The sequence below is a fragment of the Nycticebus coucang genome, chromosome 17 (genome assembly GCF_027406575.1).
Source record: "Nycticebus coucang isolate mNycCou1 chromosome 17, mNycCou1.pri, whole genome shotgun sequence".
In the NCBI taxonomy this organism is placed as follows: domain Eukaryota; kingdom Metazoa; phylum Chordata; class Mammalia; order Primates; family Lorisidae; genus Nycticebus; species Nycticebus coucang.
Window position 1 is genome coordinate 84,751,635 of NC_069796.1, and position 24,826 is coordinate 84,776,460.

Genomic DNA, 24,826 nt, shown 5'->3' on the forward strand with positions numbered 1-24,826 from the left:
CTAGCTGTCTCATTAACCTAGTTGAAGAGACTATTCTTTTTTCATCCACTTGTTTTGGCTCCCTTGTCAAAAATCAGTGGACCAAATGTAGAGGATTAGTTCTAGTCCACTGATATATTTATTTATCCTTATGCCAGGGCCACACTGTCTTGATTACTGTAGGTTTATAGTAAACTATCAAATGGGGAAGTGTCTTCCCACTTTGCTCTTTTTTCAATATTGTGTTGGTTATTCTGGGTCTCTTGACTTTTCGTGTGAATTTGAGGAGTGGTTTCTCAATTTCTACAAAGTTCTAGTTGGGATTTTGATGGGAATTGGGTTAGATCAGTAGATGGGGAGTATTGGTGTGTGAACAATCTGACCCATGAAAGTGAGATACCCTTCCATTTACTTAGTTCTTTAATGCCTTTCAACAATGTTTGGTGATTTTTAGGGGACAAGTATTACAATCTTTCGTTCCATTTATTCCTAAGGCTTTTGTTCCTCTTTTAGATGCTATTATAAATGGAATTGTTTTCTTTAATTTCTTAATTTTTATGTCATTTTTTACTAGCTTATAAAAATAATTTTCTGTATATTGATTTTGGTATCCTGAAACCTCACCGAATTTATGAACTCTAATCGTTTTTTTAGGGGATACTTTGGTATGTTCTATATCTGTGATTGTGTTGTCTGTAAACAGAGATAGTTTGACTTTTTCCTTTTTAATATGGATACCTTTTATTTTCCTTTTCTTGCCTAATTGTGCAGGCTGCAATTTCCACTGCAATATTGTGTAGAAGTGGCCTGAGCAGACATCCTTATCTTGTTCCTGATTATAGGGTGCTCTGGTTTCAATGTTTGTGTCCCTTCCAAAATTCATGTTGAAACTTTATTTCAAATACAACGGTATTAAGAGGTGGGGCCTTTAGGAGATGATTAGGTCATGAGGGCTCATCCTCTTGAATGAGATTAGTGGCCTAGGGAGAGCTACCCAGGACCATTCTTTTGTACTTCCATCTTTCTGCCATGTGAACACACAGTGTTAATCCCCTCCAGAGAACAAGGCAGCAAGCAGACAGAACCAGTCCTCACTAGCCACTGAAGGTGCTAATACCTAGATATTGCACCTCCAGCCTCCAGAACTGCAAAAAATAACTTTTTACTATTTATAAATTACCTAGTTTTCAGTACACACTGAGGAAAACATAAGGGAAATGTATTCAGTTTTTTACTCTTAAGCACGATGTTAGCTCTGGGTAATTCATAGCTTTCCTTTATCAGATTGAGAAAGTTCTCTTCTATTCCTTCTCTATTCGGTGGTTTTTGTTTTCATGAAAAAATGTGGGATTTTTCCAGATGATTTTTTGAGTTTTGAGATGATCATATGGTTTGTGTGTTAATTCTGTTAGTAGGGTTTACATGTATTACATTGATTTGCAGAGGTTAAACTACATTTCTGGGATAAATCCCACTTGGTCATGATGTATAACCCTTTCAGTATGTTCTTGAATTCAGTTTGCTGGTATTTTGGTAAATACTTTTATTTCTATATTCATAAGAAATGTTGGTCTGTAGTTTTCTTATGTCTTTGGTTTGGGTATTAGGGTAAGACTAGCCTCAGGGAATGACTTGGGATTCTTTTTTATTTTTTGGAAGAGTTTCAGAAGAATTAATGTTTGGTAGAATTCACTAGCGAAGCCACATAGGTCTGACTTTGTTTGTCTGTGTGAAGCTTTTATGTTACTAATTTAATATCTTTACTTTGTCCATTCCAGTGCTTTTTTTTCCCCAGAAGGATTTGAATTATTGCCTGGTGTTGCTTGCTTTCTGCTTGAAGAACCTCCTTTAATATTTCTTATATGTCAAATCAACTAGCAGTGAATTCATTATTTGCTTACGTGGAGTGCAGTATGACATCACTGTAGTTCACAGCAACCTCATATTTCTGGGCTCAAGGGATCCTTCTGCCTCAACCTCCCGAGTAGCTGGGACTACAGTTATGTGCCACCACGGCTGGCTAGTTTTTCTAGTTTTAGTAGAGATGGGGTCTCACTCTTGCTGAGGCTGGTCTGGAACTCCTGAGCTCAAGCAATCCACCTGCCTTATAGGTGTGAGACACTGCACCTGGCCTCCTACAATATTGGTCCAATTAAATTCTAGACTGTTCACAGGGGCAGGGTGTTTCCAATCTCTGAGGCTTACTCAGATCTTAGGAGGGCTCTTAGCTGACTTTGTCCTTGGTTCTTGCTGTTAAACCTCTACAGGTGAGTATCCTTAAACCAAAAATTCAAAATCCCAAACACTTTGTGGTTTCAAACATTTCAAATAAAGGATACTCCGTCTGTAATTGGTTTATCATTTTGTTTGTTGCTACTAAGATCATGGAACTATTGGTTTCCTTTTAATTATTCACTACCAAAATCTCTATTTTTTATTTTAAAGACAGGGTCTCACTCTGTTGCCCAGTCTGGAACACAGTAGTGTGATCATAGCTCATTGTAACTTTGAATTTCTGAGCTCAAGTGAATTTCCCATCTCAGACTCTTAAGTAGCAGGGACTATAGAAATATGTCATCACATTTGCTAATTTTTTAAATTTTTGTAGAGACAGGATCTTGGGGGTCTCACTGGATTGCCTAAGCAGGTCTTGAACTCTCCTGAACTTAAGCAATCCTTTTTCCTCTGCCTCCCAAAGTGCTGGGATTACAGTAGTGAGTCACCTCTCTGGCTTCTATTGTTTTTGACAATGACCTTAGGCATGAACTACCTCATGCTCTGTTTCAGATAAAAGTCTATCCTCTTAGGGAGAGGTATAGAATGATATGTCTTGCCTCTCCCTCTGAGCAGACCACCACTATGGCACCGGAGCTAGGAGCAGGGACAGTGGCCTGCTTCTCCCAGAGTGACCATCCTGGTATACATGCAGATCACTAGATGGGAATGATAGCCCCTAGCCTTCTTGCCTTATAGAATCCCTTTCCTAAAACCAAGCTGGAGAAGGGGCTATCTGGCCCACTGTTCCTGGGCTTTCCGTACCTGGAGCTTCTGCTCTATGAGTGGGGACTGGGTGGGGAAGAGAGCCCCAGTCCTGTTGGCCACCCCACCTGGAATAGACTTTCTATAGCACAGAGTTGGGAGGGATAGGAAATACCCCAATCCTGCCTTTCTTGGTGTATAACTGTAGCCGAAGGCCAGGAGCTGGGAGTACAGGGAGCCCCATTCTTGGTAGGAAAGTTTTTGTCACATTGATAATGTGGGAAGGAACAGTAGAGGGTTGCAACTTACATGCCGTGCCATACGGGGTCTGACAATTAAGTTCAAGAACTTGCTGCCATGTGCTTACATCAGCAGCACTGTACAAACAGCTCGGTAAGGTTGAATAACCTTAGTATATCAGTGTCCCACAGCTGTGTCTGTGTCAGTGTGTCTTGCTGTTTTGCTGAGTGGCATTCTTTTCATTGTGTGTTTTTGTGTGCCATCGTGAGAATGTCAAAGCTTGAATTAGAGCAACAAACATTACATTTCTTGTTAAACTTGGCAAGAGTAGAAGTGAAATCAGGCACATGTTAGCCCAAGTTTATGGGGAAAATGCCGTGAAAAAAACACCAGTGTAAAAATGGATTAAATGTGTTGCTGAGGGGAGAGAACGTGTCATTGATGAAGAGAGGTCAGGGTGGCCAGTGATGAGAATTGATGAAAACATTGTGAAAATTCTTCAAATTGTGAGTTAAAATAGTCAGCTGACTGTGAGAAGTATAGCAGACCAAGCTAACATTGATAAACAGTATAGCAGACCAAGTAAACATTGATAAACAGTATAGCAGACCAAGTAAACATTTTCATAAACAGGAAAATCTTAACTGAAAATCTTGGCATGAGAAAAGCGTGTCCAAAAGTGGTCCTAAAGGAGCTCACCGATGAACACTGTGTGGGTATTTGTAGCCAGCAAACAAATAATTGTATTGGAACACCCTCCCTACTCACCTGATCTGGCCCCTGGTCTTTACCTAAAGATAAAGGAAATACTGAAAGGAAGACATTTTGATGACATTTGGGACATCAAGGATACCACAGTGACAGCTCTGATGGCCATTCCAGAAAAAGAGGTGCAAAATTGCTCTGAAGGGTGGGCTAGATGCTGGCGTTGGTGGATAGCTTCCCAAAGGGAGTACTTTAAAGGTGACCATAGTGGCATTCAGCAGCGAGGTAGGGAGTGCTTTTTCTAGGATGAGTTCACCAACTTGTCAGTCCTCAGAGACTTTTGCTATTCTTATAAAGGTTTAGTAGATTTTCTTAAATCAATATTTCTTCGTTTGTTGTCTTGACCTGAGGACGATTTTTGTAATTTTCATCAGTTAAATGATGGTTTTACTGGGGAGAGGATTCACTAGTGTCTTCACATCTCCTTTATGGAAGTTTCCACATGCTACCTGTTTTTGTAAAAGGTCTCATTGGAACACAGCTGAGTCCATTCCGTCTGCATGTTGTCCCCCATCTGCTTTCATGCTCCCAAAGCAGAGCTGAGTAATTCCACAGAGGCCGTGTGACCTGCAAAACCAACAATAGTTACTGTCTGGCCCTTTTACAGGAAAAGTTTGCAGAGCAGCGACTGCATTCTCTTTTTATTCTCTCTGTGGACAATGGTACTACTAAATTATTATCCTAAGAGGAAGACATGAAAGAGTGTGTCATCAGCGTGTGGAAGAAGTTGTGTCAGATAGAAATCGTTGTTCTCTGTTTTTAAATCTTTTGAGTGTGGTGTATTTTCTTATTCTACATCAGTGATTCATTTTATACCTAATTTGATATTTTTAATTTTGCGGTCTTCTTCTTAAAGTGGGCTTCTAAGTGGCAGAAGCTCCCTCTCCTGGGAGGAGTGGGAGCTGTGTAGTCAGACTGATGTGAAATGCGTGCCCTGCACAGTGCTGTGTGCTTCCTGTGTTCATGGGTTTGTCTAGTTAAATAGCGCTTATCTGTCTCTGGAGTGAGCGGTCTGATGTGCAGGTTGCATCTTTATAATCGGGCTCTGCACTTGTCCAGGGGTATCCTGGGGATGCGCTGTGGAGCAGCCTCTGGCTGAAGGACCAAGGGTGGGTACAGTGGGGGGCTGGGCAGCAGCTCTTCCCTGGGCCTCTCATTGCTGTAGATGGGATGAGCCGTGTCCTCCTGGGAGGCTCTGAGCATCCTGGGCCAGTAGGATGGCCTCTGTCTGTGCCTCCAGGGCCCAGCCCAGGCAGAAGTCACAGGGGCTGCAGGTAGCAGAGTATAGTGGCCCTGGTATGAGTGCTGGGTCAAGGGAAGGACTTTCTATCTTTCAGCATTGCTTTAAAGGACACTGCATCTGGCTGACACCGGACATCCTCAAACGGGATGGCAACTGGGGCGCCTGGAGTCCATTTGGCTCCTGCTCACGCACCTGTGGCACGGGTGTGAAGTTCAGGACCCGCCAGTGTGACAACCCACAGTGAGTTGGCCCCACCATGCCCCCAGCCTTCCTGAGTGGCAGCTGAGGTCCCAGGAGGCCCTCACCAGCCAGCCTGCCCTTGGGGTTTCCTGTGCTCGTTCTGGGGAGGGTGCAAGGGGGGCTGTCGTGCCCAGAACTGAGACTTGCGCAGATAGGCTGGTGCCCCTTACTTCGGCCTCCTGCCAGCTGCCAGCACCTTGCCCAGCATGCCTGATACCTGCGCTAGACAGGCTTACTCTGTCTTTCCTGGTCCTGTGCTTGGAGGAGAGACAGTGGGGCAGACTTAGGGAGATGAGGGTCGAGAGGGAGCCTCACTTGGCCCTCAGGACAGGATACTGGGAGCCTGGGTAGCTATTTGTGAGACAGGGCTGGGATATTGATTTCCCTGAAAATACTGAAAATCGAGAATTTCACATTTAAAAAACTAACAGGTTTCCAGCTTCCAAATTCGGCACCATAGATGAATCCCGGGCCCAAGTTCCGGCTGGTGGTGGTCTCTGGGGTGGCGGTCTCTGGGACACCCTGACTGGCTGGGCTCGGCCTCTGCAGTGGTTTCCGTGCACTCAGGCTGCTATGTTCTCTCTGGCCAGACCCCAAGTGGCCACCAGGGAGCCAGAGCAGCTCAGCCGTCATGGCTGTGGGGAGAGGGTCCAAGCCATGTGGCCCAGCAGCGCAGGAGGGCCTGTGTTTGGAGCCAGCATGAGGTCCTCCCCTACGCTCCTGCCCTCTTGCCTGGAGACTTTGGGGCCAGGGCAGAGGCAGGGCAGTGGCTCTCCAGCTCCTCCTCAAGCAGCCCTGTAGCTTTATACTGGTTGTGGGAAGAGATTGATGAGTTGGGAACCTTGAAGGCAGTTTGCAGATTGCTGCTGTTCTCTGTGAAGTGAGGCCATCACAGAAACGCAGCCCAAATTCTCTGAGGTCGAGAAAACCTAGTGGTAACGGTATGTCCGCCTGTGCCAGGTACTCATTGAGAGGTTGAGCACTGGGGGCCCCCACTTCCTGCTGTGCCAGGCACAGTGCCAAAGCCTGGATGTGGAGGAGACTCCCTCGCTCTTCCCATCCTGGAGGCTTAGGCCCGGTGGGGTAGGCAAAATCTGAATGCCCCGTCAAGGCATCGGTGCTGCTGGTGAGCAGGGGCACACAGGGATCTCAGGAGGGAGAGGCGTTACTAGCACATTCTGCTCTTGATGCTCTGAGGTCTGACAGGCTGGGGAAGTGGCTGGGTCCTACTGCTGGTATGCAGCAGGGCAGGGTCCCTTTGCTCAGCAGGGCTGCACTCTACAGATGCCTGAGACTCAGGGATCCCCCCAACCCCACAAGTGGCACTCCAAATGCTGGCGTCTGGCTTGTGGCCCCAAGCATCCAGCCTTTTGCTTTCTTCTCCAGCCCGGCCAATGGGGGCCGCACCTGCTCAGGCCTTGCCTACGACTTCCAGCTCTGCAACCTGCAGGACTGCCCTGACTCCCTGGCCGATTTCCGCGAGGAGCAGTGCCGCCAGTGGGACCTGTACTTTGATCACGGCGACACCCAGCACCACTGGGTGCCCCACGAGCACCGGGATGGTGAGCAGGGCAGGGAAGGTGATGGTGGGGGTTCAGCAGGTGGGCCTGGGGTGGGGGACAGGAACTTGCATTGGTCTATGCCTTCGATCTCACATGGCAACACTGGGCTGACCCCAGAGCCCACCCTGGCTGGTCTGGCTGCTGGGGACCTCTCTTGGGCTGGGGGGATCAGGGCAGGGCTGTAGTCTCAGAGCAGCCAGAACACTGGGCTGGGCTGCAGGCTTGTTGGGGTTAGGCTCCTACAGTCGTCGTCTGGAGGATGAGGCTGGAGCTGCTATGTGGAGAGGTCAGCTGGTGGAGGAGCTGGGCTGACCCTGCCAAAGAATCTGGTGACCCGTGATTTTTTTTTTTTTTTTTTTTTTGCAGTTTTTGGCCAGAGCTGGGTTTGAACCCACCACCTCTGGCATATGGGGCCAGCGCCCTACTCCTTTGAGCCACAGGCACTGCCCAACCCATGATTTTCTTTATTAGTCAGGACTCTCAGCTGAAAGTATCAGAACGTGTGACTCCAACTAGTTTCAGCATTAAAAGGCTCTGTTGGTTCATGGAACTGGAAAGTCTGGTAGCCTCAGGCATGGGGTGCTCGTGTTCCATTTAGGTCCCCCCCACGTCATGGGATTGTATTGATTGATTTGAGACAGAGTTTTACTCTGTCACTCTGGGTAGAGTGCCGTAACATCATCATAGGTCACAGCAACCTCCAACTCTTATGCTCGAGAGATCCTCTTGTGTTAGCCCCCAAATAGCTAGGACTATAGGCACCTGCCACAATGCCCAGCTAAATTTTCTATTTGTAGTAGAGATGGGGTCTCACTCTTGCTCAGGCTGGTCTCAAACTCCTGAGCTCAAGGAATCCACTTGCCTCGGCCTCCCAGAGGGCTAGGATTACAGGTGGGAGCCACCTTGCCAGGCCCTGTCATGGGCTTTTAAACGTATAGTTTCTGTTCCTCTGGAACACCGGCAGGGGAGGGAGGCCAGGGTGTCAGTCATTGCTCCCTGTTTGTTGTGCTAGCAAAGCACCTGCTCTGTGCCTCTGGACACTCTGCGTCCTCCCAGACACTCTGCTGCTTCCCTTCCAGCCAAGGAGAGATGCCACCTGTACTGCAAGTCCAAGGAGACCGGGGAGGTGGTGTCCATGAAGCGCATGGTGCATGACGGGACACGCTGCTCCTACAAGGACGCCTTCAGCCTCTGTGTGCGCGGGGAATGCAGGGTGAGTGCTGTGAGGCCAGTGCTGGGGCCACACCTCCGAGTCTCAGCGTCTGGGGCGCCAGCTTCCACTTCCTGGGGTCACTGGGAAGAGAGGTGCGGTTCATCATGCAAAGTGGCAGAAATAGTGCCAGGACCAGGGAGCACAGGCTCTTAGCACGTATCCGTTGTCCCTTCCCCAGGCTGGAAGACCTGAGACTCCAGTGTGCCTAGGTTCCACCAGGGAGCCAGGCAGATACCTGGATTCCACAGGTCAAGGCTGTGCCTGGGAACATGACTTTTTACAAGGTCCACAGGTGATTCTGCTGCACAGGATCCATACGGACCCTTGTGAAGCAGCCCCATATTTGCACTCTCCAGACTGTGGGCAGCTTACTCTGGGATCGGGTGGCAGATGGTGGGTCTCATTGGTTTGTCACTTTGTAAAAATGCTCTGTCTATTTTCCTTTGTTACCATGTCCTTGGCTTCTGTCTTAGGCCATCACAAGAAACCTCTGTGGGCCACTGGTGTGTGCTGTAGTAACATGAGCTAGATGCCCCGGAAAACAACTGAAAGCCCCTGCTAGGGTTTGTACAGATGGGACTAATTGTAGGAGTCACAGAGGCTGGTGGAATGCTGCAGGCACCCCAGGGGAGGGACACGGGCCACTCTGTACCAGAGGGCTTCAGACTTCAGTTGGCCACAGGTGGCTGGAGGTGGCAGGGCTGGGGGAGGCTGTCAGCTTGATCCTTGGGGAGGCCAGGTCACAGAGGTGGCTCAGAGACAGTGAAACCAAATACTCAAAAATGATCACAAGCAATGTCTGCTTCAGCCCCATGGGATTGAGCTTATAGAGGTGACTGAGTGAGGCTAATACCATTGGAAGCAGAATTTATTACTTGCTTTTCCTGAGAGAAGGCCCAGCACGACAAGCAGGACCACATGGGGAAGCGTCAGGGTGGGTCAGGAAGCAAGAGAAGGGGAGAGCCTGGCTAGGGCCTGCACTGGTGCCCCCTGGGGAGGGCCAGGCAGGCAGGATGAAGAGCTCAGGACAGGCCAGTGGGCTCTGGGCTTTAGTGTTGGTCTTAAGTTGTGGGATGTGACCCTGGGATGAAAGTACTGGGTTGGTGTGTTGAGGTCTGCCTGGGGATTGGCATAAGCAGGGTGTGTCCCCAGCTGGCCTGGTACCATCTCTCAGAATTGGCTAGCCCTGGGAGGAGTAGTCTCTCCCTGGCCAGAGAGATTTTTAAGATGTCAAAATATCATAACATACGGGCAATTTTAAAAAACAAAAACATAATTAACACAGGTAGTAAATGTGGGAAACATTTATTAGTTGCAGTAACTCTAACTGCAGCTGTGACCATGGTTGCAAATCTAATAGTTAAGAGCAGTAAGTCACTATGTCGATGGGCATGTCTGTCACTTCACTCCTGACAATGACACATAAAGAAGAGCAGGTTAAGCCAGGTGTGGTGGCTCATGCCTGTCATCCTAGCACTAGGGGAGGCTAAGGTGGGTGAATTGCCTGAGCTCAGGAGTTCGAGGCCAGCCTGAGCAAGAGCAAGACCTCATATCTATTACAAATAGAAAAACTAGAGGTGTGTTGTGGCAGGTGCCTATAGTCCGAGCTATTCAGGAGGTGGGACAAAAGGATCTCTTGAACGCATGAGTTTGGGGTTGCTGTGAGCTATGATGACACCACGGCACTCTACTCAGGGTCACAGAGTGAGACTCTGTCTCAAAAAGAAAAAAAAAAAAAAGAGTAGGTTAAATATTTTGTTAGTGGTGATTTTGATGGATAAAAGCAGGTGGCTAGATTTTGCATAATTAGAAAACATGTATTTACATACAGTCATTTGTCACTCCACGACAGGTATAGCTTCTCAGAAATGCATCCTTAGACAATTTCATCATTGCGCAGACATCACAGAGGCTCTTGCACAAACCCAGATGGAACAGCCTCCTGCCCAGCTGCAAACCTGTACAGCCCGTGACTGTCTCAATGCAGCAGGCAGGTGTAACACAATAAGTATCTGTATATCTGAACAGATCTAAGCATGGAAAAGAAGCAGTAAAAAAATGGTATTATGATCATATGGGACAACTGCTGTCTATTTGGTCCATTGTTGACGGAAATGCAGTTATCCAGCAAATGACTGTTGTCATATTGCAAAAGATGGACGACACTGGAGACAAAGAGGAAAGATTGAAAACACACAAAGGAAATGGGCAGTAATGAGATTAAACATCCGTCTGAATGATACACGTGATTGTGGAACTCTTCTTTTAAAATAATCTATTATTGGGTTAAAAAATAACATCCAAGTTCATGCTGTCAATTAGAGGATAACAAAACACAATAATTCAGGTACGTTACAAGTAAGATGACGGCAAAGATGTGTCAAGAGATCAGAGCAATGTTCCTTTGTGCACACGCACACACACCCTCACACACGCACAGAGCAGGGAATCGAGAGAATTGAAGTGCTAATGAGGCCGGTGAGGTCATTCTGATTTAATAAAGGGCACAATATACTACCTTGACAAGGCAATAACATGCATCAGATGTTATGTAAAAACTGCGGTAAAAAGGGGGAGATAGAAATAAAATGACATATTCCCTGATTCTGATAAGTCACCCATGGGACTGTGCGACAGGCTGGAAGGCAGGCAGCACGGCAGCCCTCATTAGCACCTCATTAGCTATGTACTCCCACCCCCCAACCCTGACCACGGCTACCCCTCAGGACCAACTTCTTTCACGTCGACTTGCACTGATGTCCAATCCAAGCCTTCAGCCTCCTCTGGGCTCGAGCGGTGGCCAGCAGTGGTCATGGTTATGCAGAGCCATGTGGGACACATGGCTTTCCCTGGCCTGAGCTCACACTGGCCTGGTTAGCCCCATTAGGTGCAAGGCGAGATCACAGGCCAGATCAGGGGAAGGACCCAGCCCTCATTGGCCTTTTCTACTTGGTTAAAGTGTTGGCATCAGCACCACCTTAGTTCAGGTCTAGAATGTTCCAAGCCAGGATAATGCTTGCCTGGGCCTTTGGGCCACACCACCAGAGATGAGCCAGCAGGTGTCCAGACAAAAACACTCCGTAGGAGGCAGGAATAGTCCTCTTGACCCAGGGGTGTCCAATCTGTGGTCTGGAGGCTGAAGGCTGATTTTGTGAGGATTTCTTTTCCCACTTGTCTGTGGGGTCAGATATCACAAAAAGTACGCTTGGACCTTTCTTTTGCTCATCAGCTTTGGTCCATTGTTTGTATACTTAATGTGTGGCCCAAGACAATTCTTTTTCCAATATGCAGCAGAAAAGAAAACAGATTGGACACCCCTGGCTGATCTCAGAAATAACAAAAGATAAAAACAAATGTGTCTGAGAAGTGAGGGAAGATGGTCACAGGCCACTTTGCTATCTCTCTGTCTCAGGGTCTTCCAGGATCAAGTGGTTTATTTACTCTGCTTTCTTTTTGCTCCTCTTCTTTCGCTCTTAGGACAAAATCAGGGCTACTGTTTGGAAACATAGCATGTGGCTTTATTTTCTTGTTTTGTCCCGATATCCTCCTCCTCTGCCAGCAGTTGAATTTTCAGTTCGTGTCTCCAGTTGTAAACTGGCTCCACGCTTTCGAGAATGAGCACGTGGATCAGGGCAGAACTCCTAAGTCATGGTTGACGCTCACTAAGGCAGTGTCTCACATAGCACCTGCCATCGTGGGGACTTCGCTGGTGTTGCTGGACTCGCTGACACCTGTGCACATACTCTGATCCACTTGCCTTGTGGCTACTCTTCAGGCAGAGAAACTACTGAGAACCTGGAAACTAATTCCTCTCCCATTAGAGGCAAACCCTCTCCAAGGGGAGTGTGCCGTCCTTGCCTGAAAAGGGCCTTCTCCCCTTCCTCCCTTTCCTCCTTCTCTGAGTGACTCACCCTCAAAGATTATGCAACCAGGAGGTGGCAGTTCCGTGCTTTCTAGTGGCAGCCAGTGCTTTGCTGGTCCCAGTATATCATGTTTCCTCTCTTTGGTAATTTTTTTCCTCAGGCATCACTAAAACAAATATGAGAATGTTTGTCTAATTGATTGTTTTGAACCCTACTCACCTTCAAAAATGAGCCCAAAAGCTTATGATCCAGCTTGAGCAAGAGTAAGACCCTATCTCTACAAGAAGTAGAAAAATTAGCCAGATGTGGTGGTGCACACCTGTAGTCCCAGCTACTTGGCTGAGGCAGGAGAATCATTTGAGCCCAGGAGTTTGAGGTTGCTATGAGCTGTGATGCCATGGCACTCTACCGAGAGTGATAAAGTGAGACTCTGTCTCTAAAAAAAAACAGACAGACTAAAGAGGATATTGTATCCACAAAGCCTGGGGACATCCAGGCCTACCTTTGGGTGGGAGTCCTGGAGGGGCCACTTCTGGGGTTGTGCTGTGTGGATGACCCAAGAGAGAGAGCAACATGGAGGGGCCAAGGTCCAGCGTGTGACACATGCCCAGAGGCCGGCTGAGCTGTGCCAGAGCAGTCTTGGGAATGTGACCCTATCTGTGCTCTGCAGGTTACACTTCCCAGATGTGGAAACTGAGGCACAGTGAGGCCAGGTGGCTCACCCATGGCACACAGGGTCTGTCTTGCTCCATAGCCTAATCTTCTTCCTCTGTGTCAGGGACTGATTGCTGCAGGAGGGGACAGCTTCCAGGAGCCCTGGGGACACACGTTGGGGTCAGAGCAGGGCCTCAGTGAGGCCAGGGTGTCTCCAGTGCTTACGGCCCCCTCCCTCTGCAGAAGGTGGGCTGTGATGGGGTGATCGGCTCCAGCAAGCAGGAGGACAAGTGTGGCGTGTGCGGAGGGGACAACAGTCACTGCAAAGTGATCAAGGGCACGTTCACACGCTCGCCCAAGAAGCATGGTGAGTGAGCCCATTTGCCTGGGACCTGAGTATCTGCAGCACCTCATGCCTGGCTCGTCTTTGGGGCTCTGTGTGGGGTCATGACTTATTCTTGGGGTATTGTCCTGGGAGGGTGAGGTAGAGGGAGAACTCTAAGTCAGGGCAGGGGAAAATAGGGGCCCAGGTCACAGGGGACAGAGCAGAGAATGCTGGGATGTAAGGGTGCCCGGGTTGGGCCTTGAAAGTCTTTATTGGATGTCAGGGGCCTCCCAGTCCTCCAGGGACACTCAGCTGGCCTGACTATCCCTAGCTCTCTCCCTCTCCCCTCCTGCCCCCAGCTGGCTATTAGTAGAGCTTTCCTGGACTGGTCAGTGTAGCCTGTGTCCTGGGGTACAGTAGGTCTGTACCTACAGGGACACAGGATGGGGCTGGGGGACTTGGGATCCCCAGCCAAGATGGGCTCTGAGAAAATGGCCGTCTAGGTGAACCTCTTTCTAGAGCAATGCCCCTCCGGGCCTTCAGCCCTCTGGGAAGGCCCTCAGAAGCTGGCTGCTCCTCTCTGGGCCTTGGCCAGCCTGCCTGTGAACTGAGGAAAAGCCGCTTTAGTTTGCCTCTTTTAGAAGAGGGCCACAGAGCAAATACATGGGGCCAGACTCAGAGCTCGTTTTAAGGAAGGCCTTTAAGTCAGGTGCTCAGAGGGGACTCACCACAGCCCCCAGGAATGTGGTGTCTTCAGTTTGCAGACAAACACTGATGCCCAGAGAGGCCAAGCAGCTTGCTGAGGGCCTCCTCCCAGGGGTGGCATTTTAGGTTTATGCCCTCGGTTGACTCAGAGACTGGGGTTCCTGCCTGAGTTCTCAGTGGAAAAGGCTGGGATTTGATGATGGACAGAGGGGCCATGACGGGAAGTGCCACCAGCACTGGGCTGCAGCCCAGGCCAGATGCAGCTGCTCTCCTGGCGGCCCCTCCCCAGGGCAATGGTCAGAGCCTGAGAAACACTGGGCCTTGCAGCCCCGCAGTGGAACTGCCTTCCCTGGGGAGGCTGCTTTGCACTGTCTGAATTCGAGAGGCCTCTTCTCTTCTCATTTGGCTTTGTCTTCCCACATCCAAACAAAGGTCACATCAAGATGTTTGAGATCCCTGCAGGAGCCAGACACCTGCTCATCCAGGAGGTGGATACCACCAGCCACCATCTGGGTGAGTCTCAGAGCCGGACAAGCTGATGTCCTCAAGACGTGGCTCTTCTGAGGTGGGCAGAGTGCCAGGGGTCAGAGGCCTGGATTGTGCAGCTGGAACCTAAGCTGGGGAATCTCCGCTGCCACCTGTCCTTTGGGCCAGCCCATCTGGGGCCTTTTCTGGGGTCTTCTCCCTGTAGAGAGTCCAGGGTTTGAGATCAGAGGGCTGCACCTGGCAGTGGCTATGAAGGAACCTGTGTCTAAGACAGGCCATGCCCTGAAGCCAGCAGAATGGTAACTCCCTGTCCCCTGGTCTCCAGGTCAAGGTATGTAGGCTCCTGCTTTCTGGGAGGCAGTTAGGGTCCTGTGCACCCTCCGTGCCCATACTAAGACCAGAGAATGGGGTCACACAACGTAGTGACATATTTTTAATTCATTTAATTTTAAATTCAAGAGATTCTACCTCTAGTGCCTCTTGAAAGTATGGGTAGTCTGACACCTCGCAGCTGCCTGGGACGCTTCTCAGGTGCTCCACCCATCCTCACCCCCTCTCCAAAGGTGCTGGGGACCACTGGGCTTCCTGGACAAGTCCTTTGCCCACCCTGAGCTCCGCCCTTGTCCCTGTCCTCTGGAGGCTGGACTGGGTCAGAGGATCATAAGCTGCTGCAGTCCAGGCCTGTGGCAGCATTTGGAAACATACCACTCTTTAGTACTCGTTTTCTCTTTTATTTTAAGAGTTATCTTTGTGTTACTACCTTAAGTACAAACCCAGTACTACTTACCTTAACATAAAAGTCAATTTCCAAACAAAAAGACGCCTCTGTCCACCTGTGGCTCAAAGGAGTAGGGCACCAGCCCCAGAGGTGGTGGGTTCAAACCCAGCCCCGGCCAAAAACTGCAAAAAAAAAAAAAAAAAAGACGCTTCTGTCCCAAAGCTATTTCCTGCCTGAAGTCCCTAGAATGCAGGCCACTTTGCAGGAAGCAGGTGAGTGCTGGGCAGGAGTCAGAGGCTTTCTGCCTGCTGTGGGCATAGCTGCAGGGGGCTTGTACAGGGAGGTGATTTTCTCACTCATGCCATGCCTATGGCCTCCGTGAAGTCACCCGGAAGCCCCCAGTAGCCACCTTCCTCACTGTGGGATGTGTGGTCCCCTGATCAGCCAGGTTCTCAGCTCTTAGATGGTCTGCAGAGGCCCAGGAGCCCCCAGCAGGCCAAACCTCTTTTGCGGTCATAGTGGGGGTATGGAGCTATTGGAGCCTCAGCCTGGCCATGGTTACTGAAAGGATGGGGAGACCTGGCTATTCAGGGGACACGGGCTCACCCTTGTGGCCCCTACCCCAGTAGGCCCTATGCCCTTATGTCCAACAGATGCCCTGCTCTGGGTGGAGACCCCTCCCTGCATCCTGCCTGGTGGCCACCATCCAGCACCCACCAAGTGCTCTGAACAGACAGCGGAAAGGGCCTTGATAGCAGCCTGGTGGGGGTAGATCCAGGAAAGGGCACTAGGGTAGGGGGGTGATCTGGTTTCGACAGGGCATCAAAAGGCAGGGTGGCTCCCAGAACGAGCTGGGTGTCAGTGGCATGGGTGGATGCTGGGAGAGGCAGCTGGGGAGATAAGGGCTGTGCTTCCCATAACTCCCCTGAAGTCCAGCACACTCTGCAACCTTCCCCCAGCGCTGGGGTGACTGTAGTAGGGGACTTCCTCTTGCCATGCCCAGCCGTCAAGAACCTGGAAACAGGCAAGTTCATCTTAAATGAAGAGAACGATGTGGATGCCAGCTCTAAATCCTTCATCGCCATGGGTGTGGAGTGGGAGTACAGGGATGAGGATGGCCGGGAGACACTGCAGACCATGGGCCCCCTCCATGGCACCATCACTGTCCTGGTGAGTCGAGACCAGGTGGGGCCCACTACCTCCTTGCTGCCTAGGCAGGGGTATAGGCACCCCTGGGGAAGGGCTGGATGTCTGGAGCCCTGTACCTCCCACACTCTCCAGGCTGTGGTTTCCACGGTCCCTTTGGCCTGCCCTTTGCACTCAAGGTCTCCAGTGCTGTGTCATAGCCAGAAAGGGACATGGGCCCACAGTTAGGGGTCTGGGCCCTGCGTGACCCCCCGGGTGACCTTGGTCATACTCTCTCTGATAAGGCTTGTGTCCCTTTCTGAATATCATTCATGTTCGTTCACCCATGAGGTCACACTGAAACCCTTTGACACCCTGGGAAGGAGCATTCAGGACCCAGGAAGTTAGATAGATGACAAGCCCCAGGTCACACTGGACATGGCTCTAAGCAGAACTGGACCTTACATCTCCTGGGTCCAGGACCACAGACTGCTCCTGGCTACTAAGGGGGCTGGATTTTCAAATCACTTTTTAAAATTTAATTTTAATTGGATAAGTGATATATTTGTTGAAAAATTTAAACACACAGCAAAGGCTCCAGCGTCCTGGACCCCTCCCCTAAGGTGAGCACGCTGGGGGAGTGTTCAACTAGCCTGCCCCTTACGAGGGCGCACCTATGCAGGTGTGGCAAGGACCTTGTGTGCTCTGTGTCCACCCTGCTTTCCCACCTGCAGCAACCCTCACCCCCAGCACAGCCTCAGTGCATGTACAGTGGGCCCTTAGTGCCTGTGGGTTCTGTATCTGCCAATGTGCCTGTTTGCTAACATTCGCCCCTCACTCCCAAATAGACACTCACAGAGCCGTGAAAAATTTGAGTCTCCTCATGTGCATGTCCCCAGCTGAGGTGGAACAACGCAGTGTGCTGCTCCCTCCATTCAGCTCTCCGACCATAAACAACTGTCCTTTCTAGCTTGATTTAGTGTCCCGTATTTTTATATGAGCCTACTGCTAATGTGCCAGATAGTGCCCCGAGCCCAGAGGCTGTGGTGAGTCTCAGGGAGAACATGTGCGTGTGGTGTAGGCTGCATTCAGGCCTGCGTTATAGCACTGTCAGCAGTGAGTTTGATGTTAATGAATTAAAAATATATATTAAATAAAGTGTCTTTAAACAGAACACACATAAAACCAGGTTATACATGGATTGGTTTGACAAAGGCATCATGACCAGAGGCTCCCAGGAACCAGCCCAGTATTTTCCTGGAGTAACAGTTCAGTGCTCCTGAACTCAGGGCTCGGGGAGACTTTCTAGGACATACCCGCCATGAATAACATGAATAATTATATGTCTTCCTTGGGCGAATGTGCCTAAACCGGCTGCAGAGGAAGGGAGGAGAGCAGGACAGACACACTCACGGCCATCTTGGGGTGGGCACAGGTCATCCCCAAAGGAGACGCCCGGATCTCACTGATGTACAAATACATGATCCACGAGGACTCGCTCAATGTCGATGACAACAACGTCCTTGAAGATGACTCTGTGGTCTATGAGTGGGCCCTGAAGAAGTGGTCTCCCTGCTCCAAGCCCTGTGGTGGAGGTGAGGGGTTTTCTCAGAGTTGGGGCCCTGTGTGACACCAGGGGGATCATGAGGAGGTGGGGAGCATCCCTGGGGTGGGGCCCCATCTGAGCAGAGTGTGGAGCTGGCACTGCAGCCCTTGAGGAGGCCTGGCAGAGAAGGAGAGGTCTTCAGGGGTAGGGCTTTCTGAGCAGATGGTACCCTGCTAACCTCCGGGCCTGAGGTCAGCAAGCCTGGGCATGGACCAGGAATGAGAAAATTGGCCACATGGGGCCGGGGAATATTGTCAGGGACTTTTACCTGGGTGGACAAGGGCCTAGCCAGGCCCAGTGGGTGGGCAAGAAGGATGGGTGCTGGGGCATCAGGCCAAAGGCAGCCGAAGACCATGCTGGCTCTGCCTGTCTCAGTGTGGGAGGGCTAGGCCAGCGTGCAGGAGGTTGGCGTGCGGGTGAATCACAAGGGACAGAGCAAGATTTGGGAGTGCTGGAGACACCCCGGGAGGCCTCTCCCTCCCTCTTTTCATCCAGAACAGCCCCACAGATCTCCCTGGGGCAGGGCTGGGTGCAGAGGGGTCCCATCTTCCCTGGACCTCAGACAGCCCACAGTTGGGTGGGACATGGGACATACAGAGGCACCGGATGCTGTGGTCTGTCCAGTGTGCTCAGTGCTCCCAGGGGTCAGGGGAGATAGGACACAGGTGGCCAAAACAGACCTCCTTGGGGTGCTGGGCTAGACCCCACACCTACAGGACCAGGAGGAGCTCACCAAGGGAGGGGCACACAGATGGGCACAGCCACCGGGAAGGGTCCTCTTCAGGGCCCCACCCAGGCGGATGGTGCCCCGACCTTTTGCTGTGCCTCCAAGTCCTGTCCCGATGTCATCAGCATGTCCTGCTGATTCTCCCCTCTGCGTGTCTCCCGGACCCATCTGCTGTTCCCATCTTCCCAGCCACCCCCTGGTCCTGGCACCTTCCTTCCAACTAGCGTGTCCAGTCCGGCCCCCAGAGTGGGCACATCAGACTGTTTCTCTTCCCGGTGCCATAGTCTTCAGCTGCTCCCTCTGCTCTTAAAAAACCAATTTCCCCTCATGGAGAATTTGCTGATGTCTCCTGGCGTGTTGGCACTCCTGTCTCTTGTTCCCCAGGCCCTGGCCCGCTGGCCTTGGGTACTGCCCGCCTCTGTGCGGGACTCCCCACTAATCAGCGCCCCCCTTCCCCTGCCCCTGGGATGCCCCGGAACCCAGTTTGGCTTAGACTTGTCTCCTTCTTTCTGTCTTCCCCACCAGGCTGGGGCTTCATAGCCGCTGCACCATTCGCCTCCCGGCTCTGTCATTCTGCTGTGGGGGCTGCCCTGTGTGCTAGCACTGTAGGGTGTGGAGCAGCACGCCGCCCCTGCTCGCTGGGTTCTAGGAGCACCCCCCCCCAGTTATGACAACCAGACACCACCCTGCTAGAGAGAACTGCCCCAGCTGAGAACTGCTGCACCCACAGCGCAGTGGGAGGAAGCCCGTAGGCCATGCACCCAGCGTGTGTCCAGGTCTTGGCTCCTGCCGGCCCCCTGTGCACGCTGAGTCACAATGGAGCAGGTGCCCAAGAGACAGGGAGGAGACAGGGCTCCACACCAGCCAGAACGCAGTGATGTCCAGGGAGAAGACCTACCCCACAGGGGGAAGGTGTCCGCTCTCTGTGCTATCTGGCCCCCTCCCTGGGTTCCTCTCAGCTCCCCACCAGGTTCTGGGCCCAGCCCCACTTTCTACATCATCTCAAGGGTGGAGAGGAGAACAGGGTGGGGACTGCAGGACAGGGACCGGAACCTACCCCTCGTGCCTCCTTGGGGGACATGCTACCCCATAGAGACCCCTTGAGCTCTCTTCTGCAGGGTCCCAGTTTACCAAGTATGGCTGCCGCCGGAGGCTGGACCACAAGATGGTGCACCGTGGCTTCTGTGCTGCCCTCTCAAAGCCCAAAGCCATCCGCCGGGCATGCAACCCACAGGAGTGCTCCCAGCCTGTGTAAGTGCCTCCAGGCTCAGGGTCCCACTATTTGGGGAGAGGCCAGAGGCCACCAGGGCTCCCACGAAGGGAGGTGTGGGATCTGAATCTCTGAGTGACTCTGGGCTTTGCATGGCCTGGTGCATGGAATGGGGTTTTTCTCACCATGTTTCATGGAGCCCAAGATGCTGCAAGTCAGGTCAGAAGGTGTACCCCAGCTTCAGACCTACTAAATCGAAACAGTAATATGTGTCTTAGAAATGACAACAAGTGGTGATGTCCAGATGGGGAGACTGAGGCTCCAGGTCCAGGGCTGGCTTCTGGTCCTTAGATGCTTCCTAAGCAGGGCTTTGATGCTCAGGACCTGGGGTTTGGTCCTGCTGCATTTTGGGGCCGACGTTCCTTTTGCAGAGTCCTGAGAGGAGAAGGTGGTTGGTAATTAGGCAGGTGGTGGGCAGGGTGCTGAGAGAGGCCACACAGCTCTTGAGTTCTGCCCTGAAGGACTCAAGATGTCAGCAGGTGGCAGGGCCAGGGGCCTGAGAAGGGACAGGAGGCAGGCAAAGCTCCTCAGGCCGGGACTCCGCCCTGCCACTGTCTCCAGCAGTGGCCATGTGAGTGATTCATCATCAGTAGGACCTGGGGCAGCTGAGCCTAGTTTCCCCTCTGTGCAAGTCTGCACAGCTGGTGCCTTTGTAAAAACAGAAAATATGCACCAAGGAGGGGAGAGGCTGCCTTCTTTCTGTTCTTGCTGCGCACCTGGGCTGCAGGGAGTGATGCTGGAGTTCAGCTGGGCTGGCTCCTTGGGGATGACAGGAGGCCTGACTGTGTGCCGCTCTGCCCTGGCAGGTGGGTCGCAGGCGAATGGGAGCCGTGCAGTCAGAGCTGCGGGCGGACAGGCATGCAGGTGCGCTCCGTGCGCTGCATTCAGCCGCTGCACAACAACACCACCCGCTCTGTGCACACCAAGCACTGCAATGACGCCCGGCCTGAGAGCCGCCGGGCCTGCAACCGTGAGCTCTGTCCTGGTCGGTGGAGGGCTGGGCCCTGGTCTCAGGTAAGCAGTCCCCCTGACCCCTTGGCCTTCACACTGAGTTTGGGTAGAACTGAGGTGGCCAGAGCATTCCACTTTGGTTCTGGACACAGCTCCTGTCATGGGCCAGGTCCCATGGGTTTTAGGGCATGAGTGGGTGCCATGTGGTCAGTGCTCTGGGAGGAGACCACTGGAATGTGTGTCCTTAGTGCACAGGCATAATGGGTACTCAGGGCTGCTGGATACAATAGGAGGTCTGGGGTCTCATCTCACAGGCTTGAGGGGCCACCTAGAAGGCCAGCCAAGCTCACAGGAGGGGAGGCAAGCTGGGAGAGAGGCTTAGGCTTGTGCTTGAAAGAATAATATGAGTGGACTGAAGGGCGAGAGGGACAGCTCTCGGGGCAGGAGCTGAGCCTCAGCCGAGGGCAACCAACAGGCCTGGTGTGTCAAGGGGGTCCCTGAGATTACCCTCAGGCTCAAGAATTCACAAGAATTCACAGGGCACAGAAGTTGTACTCACAGCTGTAGTTTCACACAGCAAAGGGATACAGTGGAATCAGCAATGGGAAGAAGCACATGGGGCAGTCAGGAGGAAATCAGGCACATGCTCCCCTATCAGTGGAGTCACAGGGGACACAATCCCCAAGCACCTATGTGTGGCAGGACATGTGAAGGGGTGCCAACCAGGGAAGCCCACCAGAACCTGGGCATCCAAGGTTTTCACTGGGGGCCACATAGGTATTTAGAGCCCATGTGACTGACCTCAAACCCCAAAGGGAAAGCAAGTATTGCCCATAAATCACATTGTTGGTATGAACTACTTGAACCAAACTGCTGTGGTGTGACTCAAAGCCTCAAGTGCACAAAAACCCTCTTAACATAAAGAACCTTCCATGAGCTTGTTTTCCAGGAGCCTTATAAGAGGCAGTCCTGAAAACAGGCCTTTGCTGGAAAGTGCAGGGTTTGAACAGCCCCTGTCTGCTGAATCAGTCCTTTCTTGAACACATGGCAAGGGCTGGGACGAATGCTCCTACTGGCCCATCCCTGTCAGGGTGGCTGGAGGGGTCAAGGAGGGCATTGGTGGTAGAGTCATGAGTTCGGGGGTGCCTGTCAGAGCCTCCTGGGCTTGGTCAGAGCTTTCCCAGTGGTCCCCAGGCCACCGCAGCCAGAGAAGGTTCTGGCTCATTGAGAACATGGGAGTGCTACCCATCTAGTCTCTGCCTGTCCGTACTAACTCACAACAGTTCAGAGAAATGGGCGTGTGTGAGTCTCCTTAGAGCCCCAGGAGATTGGGCATCCTCTGAGGGAGCGGCAAGACACCCTCGACCTCTGCCCTACCCCCTACCATGTCACATGTATGGGAAGTGTGTCTTTTCCAGCTCTGCTTGATGGCATGGGGCTGGCATGGGAGGTGAACTGTGCCCCCTGCTGACTCTCCTCCCTACAGTGTTCGGCAACCTGTGGCAATGGCACCCAGGAGAGGCCAGTGCTCTGCCGCACTGTGGACGACAGCTTTGGTGTCTGCCAGGAGGAGCGGCCTGAGACAACGAGGATCTGCAGGCTTGGCCCCTGTCCCCGTAAGCCCTCTGCTCCCTGCCCCAGCATGCAGCAGCCCAGGGCGAGGAGGCTGGGGGCTACGTTCAGGCAGATTTGACTCTTCCCCCAAAGTGTCAGGACACAATGAACTTGGAGGAGCAGAGCATTCTGGGCTAGGGCTGGGCCTCTGCAGGTGGGCAGTGAAGGGAGTTGGCACCACCACCTCTCCAGGCCAGGCCACGGAGAGGTGGGTGTGGAGCTGACTCCCTTCTCTCTGCCCCCATGGCACTATGTTGGGTGGGTGGACTCCAGCCCCACAGTTACAGGCACAACAGGACTCAGCCAGCTAGGGGGTGTCAGGTCCTCATGTGAGTAGGGGGTGCCCTGTGCTCTTAAAGGAGAACAACCAGAACATGGTCTGACCAGCATAGATGGGCCCAGCTTAGTGTCCAGACAGCTGCAGCCCCCTCTCTACTCCCTCTAGGAAACATCTCTGACCCTTCCAAGAAGAGCTACGTGGTACAGTGGCTGTCCCGCCCAGACCCGGACTCACCCATCCAGAAGATCTCGTCAAGTAACCGCCCAGTTTATAACTCTGCCTCTGCCCTCCAGTGCATGCCCTGCGCCTTGTGGAGCTTGCCGTGGGCCCCCCTCCTCTCTTTCTATGGGAAGCTGCCCTGACTCCTGAACGCTCTCCAGGTTGATCAGTTTTCTCCCGGGCCTCTGTGCTCGGTGTGTCCTTGGGAGCCTTTGCTGCCCGCAGGCCCGGCTGGCCTCGCAGAGGCATGGCCTTGGGGCTCTGGCCTATTGTGTGGGGGCCAGGACCTGGTTGGCGATGGCTTGTAAAGGGGCAAAGATCTGTCGTGGTGCTGGAGGGGCCAGAGGCCACAGTGTGAATGTGACCACTTCGTCGTGGGGATCACCCCGTTGGGCCGCCTCCCTCCTGGCTGAGCTGCAGGTCGGAAGTCGGGGGGAACCGGCCGCTCCTTCACACTGCCCACCGTGGGGTGTAGCTGGAGGGGGTCTCTGGGGCGTGCGGTTTCGCGTCGCCGCGCCGTGGGGGGGACCCAGCTGGGTTTCCCGCCATGCCAGGGGCTTCCGGCTGCCACCACTGCTGCTGCTGCTACCTTTTGCTGAGTGTCCTGACTCGTGGAACCGTGGCCTGCTTCCACTCGGCCTTTGCGTCCAGCTCCACAGCCCTCCGCCTGTGCCCTGTCCTCTCAGGGGTCCGGATCAAACGAGATCGGCAGGAGGCGTGACCCTGTGGTGGGACCTCGGGAGTCCCCGCACTTACACTCTCTGTCCATTAGCCCCAATGGCCTTTTCTCATCATGCGCACAACACTCCGTCCATAGGGTTGAGAGAGAGAGAGACAAGGATGTGCCTCACCTACCAGTGTGAACAACTACAGAATTACCTCAATTTTTATTGCTTTTTTGCTTAGAAAAACTATGTAGAAAATGCCTTAAAGTTGAAAGGTAACAGAATCAGCTGCAATTGCCAGCTTCTGAGGGGGGGGACGCGGTCCAGGTAGGAGGCAGGGAAGGTGTCAGGGAGCCGTCCAATCCATCCACCTTTTGCCAAATTTAAGGTTCCGGAGCCGCAGGGCCCCGCTCCCTCCGCTGAGCGCCTGCGCACTTGGGCGCGAGGTCTCCGCGGAAGGAGCCGGCTCCGCCCCGCCCCGCCCCGCCCGCGGCGCTGACTGTTGCGTGGGGCCCCGCAGGGGGGCGGTGGGGCTCCGACAGCGCGGCCTTACACCGGGAGACCCCCGGGCCCTGCCGAGACCAATGTAGCACACCGCCCCTCCATCAGCCCCTCTGTTAATAGCACCCCCCCTCCGCGGCTCTGATCACTGTTATGTAAATAACCGGTGTGTAACGCTTACTAATCCTACGACTGTTAACTTCCAACTTTGACAAGGCTGTGCGAGCGACGTGCGCGACTGGGGAAGGTGCAATGCGGCCCTGGGCATCGTGCTCTCTGTCTATATGCACTTTGGTTTATCAGGGATATTTTATTAGTGTTTTGTATGTATTTAATGACGTATTATATAGGTTCCATTGTCGTTGCTTTTCCGATTTTTTTATGAGACGTTAGCGTGTGCCAAAGTGACTGTGAAAATGACCTTTTATTCCTACTCATGGTGGAAAGACCTCCTGTCATGCATCCCACAAATAAACTCAATAAAAGTTCCGTGAAACTGGGCGCTTTGCTTGAGTTCAGCAAGCTGGTGGCTCCTTTCTCTCATCTTCCCGGCTGACAAGGCTGGAGAGCTGTGGGGCTCACTCTGTAGCACCGGTTACCCCAATTTCCTATCCAAATGACTTTACTGCGCTATGCTATGTAGATATTTAGCTTCCTTCTCCCGGCAAAAGGCCGGAGCGCGCCCCCACCCCCCCCCACTCCAGGGCTCTTTTCTGAATATGAAAACAAATTGAGAAGACACGCCAGGTGACTTTGACTTTTGAACGTGAGTGCTAAATGAGCACCCGGCAACAATATTTAGGTTCTATCCTCAAGGTTGTCAGGAAAAGGGCCCAAGAGGAGTTTCTACTTAAGTCTGAGGTCAGAGCCAGTGGAGTTGGAGTGGGAGGCAGCAG

At 52.2% G+C, this 24,826-nt stretch overlaps 1 protein-coding gene across 3 annotated transcripts in view; it reads left to right on the forward strand.

The window, feature by feature from the left end:
* The window catches only part of ADAMTS2 (ADAM metallopeptidase with thrombospondin type 1 motif 2), a 230,376-nt gene that overhangs the window by 196,635 nt on the left and 8,915 nt on the right, over positions 1-24,826 (forward strand). For all 3 annotated transcript variants that reach the window (XR_008375251.1, XM_053566963.1, XM_053566965.1), the window contains 11 exons: positions 5,301-5,446; positions 6,833-7,008; positions 8,088-8,221; positions 12,982-13,105; positions 14,201-14,281; positions 15,976-16,142; positions 17,533-17,692; positions 19,549-19,681; positions 20,507-20,714; positions 22,138-22,267; positions 22,711-22,800. Coding sequence is in view for 2 of the 3 variants with exons in the window: in XM_053566963.1 (XP_053422938.1) it covers positions 5,301-5,446; positions 6,833-7,008; positions 8,088-8,221; positions 12,982-13,105; positions 14,201-14,281; positions 15,976-16,142; positions 17,533-17,692; positions 19,549-19,681; positions 20,507-20,714; positions 22,138-22,267; positions 22,711-22,800 (1,549 nt within the window). In the remaining variant the exon portion in view is untranslated. The remainder of the gene's footprint in view (positions 1-5,300; positions 5,447-6,832; positions 7,009-8,087; positions 8,222-12,981; positions 13,106-14,200; positions 14,282-15,975; positions 16,143-17,532; positions 17,693-19,548; positions 19,682-20,506; positions 20,715-22,137; positions 22,268-22,710; positions 22,801-24,826) is intronic.